This window comes from Aythya fuligula, chromosome Z, assembly GCF_009819795.1.
Source record: "Aythya fuligula isolate bAytFul2 chromosome Z, bAytFul2.pri, whole genome shotgun sequence".
NCBI lineage: Eukaryota > Metazoa > Chordata > Aves > Anseriformes > Anatidae > Aythya > Aythya fuligula.
In genome coordinates this window covers 24643367-24656060 of record NC_045593.1, presented here as the reverse complement: position 1 = coordinate 24656060, position 12694 = coordinate 24643367, and the positions used below count along the sequence as shown (strand labels likewise).

General features: G+C 36.3%; 1 protein-coding gene across 2 annotated transcripts in view; it reads left to right on the top strand.

Moving 5' to 3' along the window:
• TENT2 (terminal nucleotidyltransferase 2) overlaps positions 1-12694 on the top strand; it is a 40921-nt gene that overhangs the window by 8808 nt on the left and 19419 nt on the right. For both annotated transcript variants that reach the window (XM_032206297.1, XM_032206296.1), the window contains 3 exons: positions 4998-5067; positions 6820-6896; positions 9270-9398. In XM_032206297.1, the coding sequence (XP_032062188.1) occupies positions 4998-5067; positions 6820-6896; positions 9270-9398 (276 nt within the window). The remainder of the gene's footprint in view (positions 1-4997; positions 5068-6819; positions 6897-9269; positions 9399-12694) is intronic.

The following is a 12694-nucleotide window of genomic DNA, read 5'->3' as shown; positions in this document are numbered from 1 at the left end:
TGCAGACTTCAACATTTCTTTACCGGCAGGTGTGTATGCCCACATGTCAACATCTCTCTTGAGAAGAGACTGATCACATCTGTCTCAGTAAAAGCATCTGATATTTAATGACTTTTTGCTGTTGTATATTGATCTTTTTCTGTAACCAGTCTAGAACTTAATCTGGTATGCTTAAGATACAAGTAATTTCCAGTGCTGAGAAACACAGTGATAAAATAGCGGTAGTTTTAGAGACTGGGAAGAGTGCATCTAAATAAACTATCACTTAAAAAAAAATATATATATGGTGCTCAGTGTGAGAGTTCTAGACATTCAAGCCTGTTTGCCAGGGAGTACCAGTAACAGAAAGGCATCTCTGTCATGGGGAAGCAATCCCTGAAGTGTTTTTTTTCTGCCATTACGCATTTTGGCTGTATTCTTAATTCCCTTTTGCCTTGTGAGTACCTTCAGTGAACTTCATTTAATCCAGCTCTTCAATGGGAGGTTAGGCAAGACAAAACACTTCTGATATTCTTTTTCCTTCTGATTTTGTCAGTTGTGATATGTAGATCTCTTAGATCATCTCATCATAACTTTAACATCATTATGGGCAGGAGTTCCTGTATCTAGCCATCCATCCTTGTGTTTCTTTATGAGTGTTCTCTGCATAGAGCTGATAGTTTAAAGTCATTTAAAATATTCACCTGATTTGAAATGAAATTTTTTCAATATGCATCTTTCCATTTGGATTTAATTCATTTACAAACTTCTCAACTATGCTGAGGTTTACTGCTTCTGAAACAGAGGTTTGCCAGTTATTTTAATGAGACAAAATATAATTGCTGTCATCTACAATTGCAAAATAGTTTATGGGATTTGGGGAGAGATTTTTTTTTTTTTTCCCCCCAGGCTAGACTTCAGAAGCTAATGGATTCATATGCTTTTTCTTTACCTCTGGGGAGGCAATATTAGCAGTATGCTTCAGTGTTGTCCTGTTGGCACTTCTACGGGTTTGTAGTGTCAAGCTTGATGTGCTTAGAAATGTCTGTCCATCGTCAGCTCCAGACTGGCTAAGGTTTTGTTTGTTTTAATAGGACTGATTTTTTTTAAAGTAATTTCTTACCTTTACTGTCTTCAGAAGTCAAGTTCCACTTAACCACTAAAGGTGGGGTCTACCTCTACTTATATTTAAAGAAAAAGCATACAGAGATTGTAATACTTCTGAACCAGTGCTTCAACTTCAGCCAGAATTCTAGTTTTGCAGCCTTCAAAGGGATAGCATGAGTACACATATGCCAGTACTGTGTAAAAACAAATGTAAGATCCGTCTGTACAAAACTTCTTTAAGAACTGCAGTTTCACTTGAACAATGCCCTGTCTTTTACTGCATGTGCTGTTTAACAACAAGGAAAGTATGAAGTTTCTTCTGATCATTATTGTTAAGTTGTGTCTAGCTAATACTTGTGATGCTGCCTTATCTTAATGTAATCCTTCTTTGACCACAGTAGTTAAGTAGTTCTTTCTCATTTTGGTGGAGGAAAGACTTCATCATGCTCTCAACTGCGTGAGTTGCCATTAAACTTATTGCTTGCTAACCAATAAGGAGCAGAAAAAAAACATAGGCGAAACATGAAAGCGAACTAAATATGCCAGGTTTTAAGAGAAATTAAGGGGTGGGGAAATGTTGCTTAAAACTAAGGTTTTGATCTGGTTTTGTAAGGAGTTAAAGGGATGAAAGAATATATTTTTTGTAAGGCAATATTTGTGAAATGGATAATGTTCTAAGCTTTTTTTTCTTTTAAGCCTTTTCCTAGACCATTATAGTTTAGAAATGTGGAAGAAGTTTTTCTAGCTGTGCTTCTCCTAACTTCCTTCTTTCTTCCTGTGCTATGATGTTCCTGTACGTTCCAAAATGAAGGCTATAAAAATGTGATTTTTCTACTTCACTGTAATTCCATTACTGATTGATAATTAAGAAATACTCTGAGTGTTGATTAGATCTATCTCTTTTTCAACTTCTTACGTCTCTTTTAGTTGAACCATTTTCAGAACTTTGTGTCATTTTTTTTATCTTTTATATAGTTAACTGTGATTTTTCAATCAGTGTTTCAGTCAAGTGGTTTGGGAATCGGATTGAAAATGTATCTAAACTCCAGTTTATTTGAATTTGAGCTTGCGAAAGGTAACAAGTGTAAGCAAGGATCTCAAGGCCATCGTATTTCAAATCTTAAGAGCAATAGTTTGTGTTTTCACTCTGCATTTGGAATATGGACTAGAATCATGACCTGTTCTTTTTTTTTGAACACTCAAGGTGCACAGTAAAGCAAGAGAATGCTTCTGATACTTACTGATACTTTATGACATTTTGGTCTCAGAGTTAGGTATTAAAATTAGGTATTATGTTTCTACTAGAGCACAGAAATATAAGGAAAGCAGCAATTTATCTTTAATTTCAAAGAGTAGTGGAGTACATGGCATATGATAGATTTGTAATTTGTAGATATATTTGTTCAGATGCCTGCATATATCTATTTTTGTAATATTGGCTAACATCCCCAGGACTGCATGTAAAAACCACTCTCTTAGGAATGTGAAAAGTGAATCTGGGGTGACAGCAGTTACAATGTATTGAAGGGAGTACAGTCTGAACCACCACAAGTTGGCTACTCTCTTTAGCTTTATCCAGTCCAGACAGGATTCATTTTAACAGCAATTTACCAATACTGGGTTGACTGGTATTTATACCTAAATAAATAATAAAGAGCCCACTTTCTCTAAGCTTTACAAAAAGGTGCAGTAGTGTTGAGAGTATCAGAGTGGAATCCACTTAGCTGTTTTCTAGTGAGGAACATAGCAACTAGGAGAATCGAGAGAACTTGAACTTATATCAATTGCCTTGAAGGATTTTACACATAGGTGAGAATATGACATTTTTAGTGATGGTATAGACATAAGTCTTTGTTTTCCAACTCTTACATGGAAAGAAGAACATTCTGTTTAAAAAATAAAGGACCCTTCATTCTCTGTCCATTCCCCCTATATTTCAAAATTGTCCATTCTGTCTGTCCATACCAGGGAAGAAGCAATCTACTGTTTATGTACAGCAGAGATTCTGTTACCAGTGTAATCAGAGCCAGGCACTGAGGGTAAAACATCGGGCACCTTTTGTCATTATTTGCTCTGTTTGACTCTTGGGAAACAGATTGGACTGGCTTTTTATTTTTCTTAGCCAACTAATTTGACATGAGTACCTGTCAAGTGTTGGGAGGCACTTGCAGACAAGGATGTGTTTTGAAGTGGATTGCCACTAGAACGAATCCAGTTAATATCTGAAGGGTTCTTGAGAACGATTATAGTGAGTTAAGTTAAATAGCTGTGATATGTATGTAGATGCTCACAGTTGTCTCCCATAGGCTATGTGTTGGGCATCTTTATCTTAAATTTGGTAATGAAAGGAAAGAAGACAGAGCTCTATAGCTTTGCATTAAAAGTGTTCTGGGATGTTATAGGAGAGATGTTTGGACGTCTTCAGGTACAGCTGGAAATAGGGGACATTTGTTTAAGGTGTACTACATGGTACATTCAGTGAATATAGATCAGAGTTCCTCTCAAATACCAGCTGTATGTCCTCCTATAAAATTACTGAGTTAGTAAGATGCATTCTTTTTTGTTTTGGTGTCTCCTTGTGTGTTGCTTAGGATCATACAAGGCATTTGAATCCCAAGTAAAGGATTACTTCAGGTCAATATTTCCAAATATGTATATATATATACATAAAACACTCTCAGAAAGCTCCCCCACAAAAAAAAAGTAAAACTTGTTATAATTGAATATTACACAGTAGTGTTTCAACAAACCCGAACGTATCATCTAAAGTTATCTATGGTCAAATACAAATGGACCTAGAATTTGCAGTGTAAGAAGTTACTAAAACTGTACTTTTTGCCCAAGTTTGTGCCATTTGAACTAAAGATTTTCTTTTCCATTGTCATCTTCGGCCATTTCTTACTTGAGATTATGGGTAACTGTAGTATAATGTAGTATATGGGTAACTGTAAGTATAGTCTGAGATACTGTGGAGAACTGGTAAATCACAGATAATATGACTGATGCAGCAGTTTCAAGTAGTGAAATGCAAAGATGCATTTGGTGGCACTGGTTGGATCTGGCAGAGCTTGGTAGGTTTTGGTAGTTTGGCATTGAGCGTGTGTTTTGATACTGTGAGGATAATCATCTGAGGTGCAGCCCTGGGACCATGGATTTATTGCATGTCCTATTTCTATTAACATGAAAGGTAAATAAAGCTTATCACATCTTTGGTGGAAACCAATGTCTTGGCTGCAAATCCAATTCCTTGTGTTCAGGATTAATTTGATAGGAAAAGTTTTTTCTTGTTACGTACTCTATTAGCCAAAGAAACAGCTTAAGTGAAGTTTTAAGCATAAATAGTGCATCGTGAAGGTAGTTATGTTACATAACATTGTTACATACAGTTAGTATTTTTGATTAGTAAGATGCATAATTTCAACAGTAAGCAAATTATATGCAATTAAAAATGTGCAGCTGAAAATGTGCCTCTTGCTATACGTGACATAATGCAGGCATCTGGCCACCTTGGATAGGTATGCTCTTGCTCCCTTCTCTGTGATCTCTTAATTATTCTGTTGTAAAAATTATAATAAAAAATAATAATTTCTATTATAACTAAAGTACTTCTCATCAAAGGCATAGTAGAACTGCATTCCATATGTTCAAATTTATTGAATATACTTCCTGAAGATAAAATTTCCACAAATCTTTTTCTCTGATGTTTAGTGCTTTTTTACACTCTTTCCTAGATAACACTGCTGCTACAGTTGCTAAAGGTTACTTACTTCAGTCCAGCCCTTTGGAGAATATTTTTGTTAAATTTAATAAGCTGCTATTTGCCATAGATCATCAGTTTCATTTCACGTAGAATCTTTTTTAATATAAGTATCTTGCATGAAACTTAATTTGTTTTTTTTTCTCCTTTTCAGCATGCTACATTGAACGACCTCAGCTAATTCGAGCAAAAGTGCCAATAGTGAAATTCAGGGATAAAGTCAGGCAAGTACTCTGCTCCACACAATTTCTTGGACACTGACACATGAAAGTACTCTATATATGTGCTCTCTATGTGAGTAATTCCACTGAAGTCTTTGTTTTTTTGTGTTGTATTTTAGTTGAATTGCAAATTTATACAGCTAGTATAAAGCTAGTGCAGGGACAGTCAGAGTACTTACTTGATGGCCTGAAGCACCTAATGTAGTTTCTGTGATGTGAATTAATAGTAGGACATCATTTATTTCTATTTTATTGATAGAGCCCTGGAAGAAAGAGGGGCCCAACAAAATTAGTTAGTATTCAAGGATCATCTTTTCCAAGCTCAATAGCAGTGCATTTCAACAAAGAAGAAGTCATGGAAAAGTGCCAAGAGGCCTTGTAGATGAACAAGGAACTCCTAGCAGAACTCAGACACAAAAGTCCAGAGAAGGTGGAAGTAAGGATAGATGACCTGGGAGGGATACAGAGACTTTGCCTGAGTATCCAGGGATTAAGCTGTTAAAGCTAAAACCCAAATGGAATTTAAAGAAGTTGTTGCCTTTTACATCCATTGCATGATTAAGTACATCCTTGTCAAAATAAAGACTAGGGAAAATGTGAGCTCAGTGCTGACTGAGATGGGGGACCTGGTTACACAGGATAGTGAAAGGGCTGAGGTACTGAACGCCTTCTTTGCCTCTGTCTTTACTAGCAGCTTTCAGGTTTCTTAGGTCCCAGAGGCCAAGGTGAAAGACTGGAGCAATGAAGATATGTATTGTTTGGTGAAAGGTCATGGAATACTTTGATTAGGTCAGGGAATATTTGAGCAAACTAAACATTTGCAAGTCCATATGCACTGATAGCATGCTCTTATAGTAGTAGTTCAAGAAAATCCAAATGAATGTTCAGACAGACAAAGGCTATGTGAATGAGGCCTGGATATGTAAAATGGAAACATCGATATCTACTGCTTTGTCAATAATAGGCTCTTCTCTTTGCAAGTTAAAATGTTGTAGCAGCTTATAAACTATGAATTTAACATAGCGTCTTGAGTACTGAGAGTAATTAATATCTATAAGCAATTAAAATTTCATTTTTGAACTGATAAAATAGGTAATGTTTGTTTGCCTTATTTTTTGCTGTTAACAATATGGAACTTATTAAAAAATACGTGCTTTGAAACAGTTAAAATTCATAAATGGCTTCCCCTTTCCCCCAGCCCAAAGCATGCCCCATTTTCTAATAAGAGTCTTCATTTCAAAGTGTCTGCTGATTATCTCTAGCCATCATAGCAAAAAAAAAGATTCTTACATTTTGACCTCTTCTAGTTTTGTATCCTTTTCAATTCACTGTCATGGTTTGCTGAATTAATACTTCAGAGAATTCTTCCTGATACCAGATGTTGTCTGTAGTAAATCATGTGTTGTAATTCTATTTGAGAGATTTGTTAAAATTCCAACTACTAGTTAATACATTAAGTTGTACTATGGTCTACGTTTCTGTCTACATTTATTCATCATATAAAAATTACTGCTGCATTTTAATAATAATGGAATTCAAGTCTACAAATAACTACTGCAGACAGAGCAGATAATTTTAACTGCTTGCAGACAAGTACTACTTGTGGAAGCTTTTAAAACATTATCATCTTTAAGTTGTGTTTTTCCACCTCTGTCACTTGGTAGGTAAAGGGCAATAGTAACAGGTAATAGTAGGTGATAAATACTTTGGAACTGAATACCATCACACTTGATTCTTTTTTCTTGTTCCCGATAGCGGTGTGGAGTTTGACTTGAATGTAAACAATATTGTGGGAATAAGAAATACATTCCTTCTGAGAACCTATGCATACAGTAAGTGTCTAATTTATTTTCTTATTTCTATAAACTTTTTATACTTTTTAAAATTAGTGTTTTGGTATTGATAAACTGCTAAAATTCAGTCAAATATATTAAGGTACTATATTAAATTACCATATTAGCTATATTAGGTTTCATCTAACTTCTTGTTGCTCACTCTAAATATATGGATTAAACTGATATATCAGCTATGTATGTTTTTCATTGAATAGTATAATATTCACAAGATAACAAAGATTCTTCATATTAAGGTCCATATATCTGTTATGAGGGCTGCTTCTGTTTTCTATAGATGAGGGAGAGGAAGAGGAAAAGAATCAAATACATGTACATCATTGTATACTTCCCTTTTGTTTCCTTGACAGCTACTGGTAGGTGTGTGTGGTTGTATGCTCTTACAGAGTCTTTCTTTGGAAAAATCAAAAATACAGCTTCAGTTTTTATACTTACCCCCAAAACAATACTCGGTTGTGTCTCCTCAGGAGGTAGTTTTTCAGGAAAAGATTATAAAATAGGTTTCTAAAGGAGCAGTATTAAGAACTTACCTAAGCTATGTTTTTCTTACTTGGCATCACAGTTTTATTTGGCAGATAAATGCATAAGGAGCAGACTTCAGTCTAATTTTTCTAGGTCACGTGCATTTCTTTTACCAGGACATTCAGTTTTCACATACAGGAACTCTTTCCTCTTTAGGGTAGGATGCTGTCAGCTATCAGTACATTTACTAGTTAATTTTGAGTAAGATTTCAAACAGAGACATTTCAGTATCCCATATTCACTTTACTGTGAGGGTCTGCAACTTGTCCTGCATAAGTTATTTGACTATAATTTCCTCATATATCCAGGAAGGCATATGCCTAGGAAGGGATTTCTACCCATTCTATGGGTAGGAAAACAACATTTGCCATTCATGATTATAGATTAGAGGTTATGTCAACAACTCAAAGGCTGGTGTTTCTAGCTTCTGCCATGGATTTTCCCTTTTCCTCTCAGCAAATCACTGGAGGGCACAAGAGAATCCAGGTGTTTCTTTTTCTACCTAACATCTAGAAGAAGATGCCTGCTCAGTCAAGCTGGCCTTCTGCCCCACCTGCTTGACTCCAAACATTTTTAAATTGCCTGCTCCAGTACTCTTAAGCAATGACGCATAAAAAGCAGCCAGCACGGTGCTCTCCCCATACCCAGGGCTGAGGTTTTGCTGATGGTTTTCCTGCTATCACCAAGCATTTTAAACTGCTTCATGGTCATTGTGGCCAAGATGACTGCCAATTGCCACTTCACCCATGATATCCTCTTATGTTCACAAGCCACAAATCTAGGAGGGCACCTTTCCTATTCCTTGCCTGTATCAAGAAGTTATCATCAAGGTGTTTTAGGAATCTCTTGGGCCTCTTGGTATCAACTATGTGATATTCAGAGTTGATGTCTGGCAAGTTGAAGTCACTCATATGGACAAGTACATCTGATCTAGAGACATCCCTTAATTCCTCATAGAGTAATTCATTGGTGTTGTTATTCTGGCTGGTCTATAGTAGACTCCCAGAATAAATCTGCTTTATTTGCTTGTCTGTTCTTCACTACCCAGAGGCTCTCAGGCATGTCATCACCAATTCCAAGCTCCATTCAGCTCAGGCTCTCCATTACAGACAGTGGCTGCCCTGCCTGGCCTTCCTGAAGAGCCTAGGACTGTCTATGACAGCACAGCAGTCACAGGACTCTTCCCACCAAATCTTACATATGCTAATGATGTTGTAGCTCTGGAAGTGAGCCAAGGCTTCTAGCTTCTCTTGCTTGTTTCTCATGCTGCATGAATTGGTGTAGGGGGGGGGGTGAATAAAAGCTACTTAGGCCAAGGCAATTTAAAATTAATGTTTGGATGCAGTGATTAAGTGATTTCCTTGGAGGCCATGAAAGTGGTAAACTTAAAAAATGAGCTCTGTCTCCTCCAGTCAAAATTCATTTCCCTGCCTTCATAGTTTATATAATCTAAATTTAAAAAAAAAAAAAAAAGCTTTGGTCTTTCCTGGCGCCAAATTAATTCAGAGAATTTGTGCAATGAACTGGGGACAACGTGGAAGTAGAATGTGACACTGCTACATTGACAGATGTGCCTAGTTTTGGCAATTACAGGGGTTATGCTGGGTATCTATGGATCTGAGTACTTGAACGTCTGTTTTTCAAATACAAATGTTTTTTGTGACTTCTATGAAATAGATAGTAGTTGTAGAATAATTAAGTAAATCCTGTAACAGTTTGCAAAAAGTAACCTTAGAATACAAGAAGAGTATCATGTTGATGAAGGAACAAAAACTGATTTATTTCTGTCTAAACATGCCCTTTTTTGAGAAGTATTTATTTTATTTACAGTTGAGAAAAGAGTTCGTCCATTAGTACTGGTTGTTAAGAAGTGGGCGAGTTTTCATGACATAAATGATGCCAGTCGTGGTACTTTAAGCAGCTACAGTCTGGTGTTGATGGTTTTGCACTATTTACAGAGTAAGTATGTTTTTGCATGTTAACACTGTCCTTTTTTGAGTTTACATTTGAATAGTTTTCTTCTTTAATAAAATGAAACACTGCTAGAAATGATCTTCCACACACAAAAAAAAAAAAATCTGAAAGCTATGTGTTTTTTACTCATTTCCTTAGTGATGCTTTTTTATATAAAAAGTGGACCTCTTCCTAGGAGGCAATTACCAGCTTCCAAAGAAAAAAGAAAAAGTCGATGTACTTGCAGAACACTGTGTAACTATAAAATAAACTCAAGCTCCAGCTAACAAAAAATGTGCCTGTGTTAAAAAGGCTTAAGCATGAAAATAACTTTTTTTTTTTTTAATTTGGGAACTTGGGAATTTGACAAGAAAATTCGAAGGGAAGAATACTGTGGGATCATTTTTCCATGTTCTGACGAGTGAAGAACTGAATGTGAGGAGGATGTGTATATACAAGAGTGCACTACCATGTAGTTAGATTTTCTTCTGATTACTGACTTATATGAGGTGATTGATGTTGAAGACCACTAGAAGTTAGGATATTGGACTGCTAGGGGCAATATCTTTTCTTGTGACTTCAACATATGGAAACATTGAACGCCTGTATGGAGCAGGAAGGCCAAGGATCCCTGCTGAGAATTCAACAAAGTCATTCAGCCCAGAAATATTCCTGAGGAATAGATAGAAATGAGCTTATCCCTCATCACTTTCTTTCATTAGAGGAAATCCACTTTTGTAATTTTGCAGTTTTCAATTCTTGTTTGAGACTTAAGGAGACATGCATGAAATCACTTAGCTCAGTATGAGTTTCTTGATTGCTTATTTGGGAGATGAGTGATTTCAGAAAGGAAGGCAAGAAACCCCTGAAGAGCACATCTGATGTAGCAGTATGCCCCTAGACCTATTTTCTTTTTTCTTAATTCATGTTAGTTCACGAGTAGCCTCTGTATCTTGTTGCTTATGTCAGTTCTACATCTTTTTTCTTATTATTTTTGTAATGTCCTGATTGTTCTTTTCCTAATATTTTAGTAAGAACTGACTTTTAACATTTTATGATAATATCTGTGGACGAATTGCATATGCTCTCATTTTATTTAGAATTTTCTTCATCCGTTTGTGTAGGTTTTTGTGGTGGTGGTGGTTGTGTTTTCTTTGTTTTTTGTTTGTTTGTTTGTTTTAAATGAGATGGAAAGATGCAATGCCTAGTTCCTCTGACAGCTTGTTTGGCCTGGAATGAAAATACTCCCTGTAGAGTGGGTAGCCAACTATTTATTAGTTTCAAGATGACACTACACCCACTCTTTGCTGGGGTGGAAGGTTTTTTTTATGATAGTTGACTCAAGCTGGTGGCTTTCTTTCAATGAACAGTATCTGTAGTAGAGGACCTAGGAGGGTGTTTTGTGTGTTTGCCATCCAGTTGGCTGGCTGACTTTTGAACTCTTCGAAGCCCGTACCATGTGCATATTATTAACGTACCAATCCCAGGGACATAAGCAAGTCTGTCTTGTGACCGTGTTGTTTTCTCTGTGACGTTTTCTTCACATCTGATGTGGTGGAATTCCATAGATTCTTTTGTTTCTGTGGAAAGAAAAAGTGTTGTCACAGCTCTGAAACCATAGTATTAGCAACTGAATACTTCTATATAGATCCTTAACAGAAACAAACAAAAAAAAGCTAGTGGTTGATTTAGAGGAGGTGAGATGATAGTCAACTTAAAAAGGCCAAAGAAATTATTAGATACAGAATTTAAAATGTTGGGAGCTACTCTGGGATGCAAACGTTGCTATGCAAAGGTGAAGCAGAAGTGAAAAGTATCTTTACATGGTCTAGCAATTAGCAAACATCTTGTTGATGACTTGATAAGCACTTAATAGTTGATATTACAATTTGAGTAGAAACTGGGCTTTTAATTTTGAAATTTATTCTCCAAATTTATTTTCAGTGTATTGCAGAAACTCTGGGGACTGATGGGGAGTGAGGGATTTCTTGTATTGTGTGCTGTGTGCAGTCATGAATAGCCCATTACTGGATCAAAGTAATGCACAAAGGAAGAGAGTAGGTGTTACAAGCAAGTGTAAATGTGTAGGCTTGCCATAATGTTAACAATTCTGCAAGCATGAGGGCATTTGCTATAGTCATTTGTGGCAGCTGCCACAGCTCTCTGGGGAAGAAAAAAAAGTTTGAATAATTCTTTTCATTCAAATCTGCGTGTGATCAGTCAGCTGCCTAGGAAGTATCAGCAGTAACAGTACAGACCAAAGGGGAGCCTTTTTACCTATGCTTCATCAGTCTTTTCTGCTTAGAAAAGGTTGGGGAAGTGTCATCTAAACATGTTTATTTTTTTTTCCACTTTTGCTACATGCATGTGATGCTATGGAAAGCAGCCTGTGTGTCAGCCATACAGTTTTCTAGTAAGGTTTTTGTTGATGGTACTGGTCAAGGAAATAAACAACAATAAGAACTTTATTTAGCAATAAATAGTGTCCCCATCTTCTCCAGGCAAATCACTTTCTTTTACTTCTTAATCCATTTCCATGTTCTCATGCTCATGCAGAAGATTTGTGGCCATGGCTTGAGTTTATTTTGTAGCTACATCGATGTCTTGTGTGTGAACTTTCCTCCGTGTAACAGGCCCAACAGTCTTGTAAAGCAGGAAAAGAAAAACTCACGTGGCAAATGCTAGTGGTAGGTGGTTAACTCTTCCCCATAATTCCATCCTCTTAGTATATTATGCAGAGCCAGATGATACAGCTTGATTACTCATATTGTCCAGATCTCATTACCTTTTCTTTCATTGTAGCAATGAATTAGAAAATATCCAATGTCTTATAAGATGCTCTTTCATAATTCTGAACACCCACAAACAAAGTTAAATGATTATTAAAGTAGCTGATCGTATTCTTAGCAATCCTGCTAGTTAATATATTATACTCTTTGAAGATATCCAAAGCATGTTCTGAGAATTCTACTATTCTATTTCTTAGTTCCTATGGAAGAAAGATTCTTTAACATCTCATTCTCTTTGAGACCTTGTTTGAAGGTTGAATTAGGTCCCAAGTCAAAGTCCTGTATGGTGAACTTAATTTTCATTTTCCCTAGTGAATGATGTAGACCAACTGTCTAAAAAGATATTCTGATGAAGTGATGTTAAAGCTTTAGTGCAAGGAGTGTTCCAGCAGTTCTGTAGGTGCTCTAAGACTTGAGTGGGATATGGGTGCTTTTTCTGTCTGTAGCACCATCAGACCTGTGAGATAATTTTTTTCCCTTTTATTTTTATCATGCGATATATGTTTTCCTGGT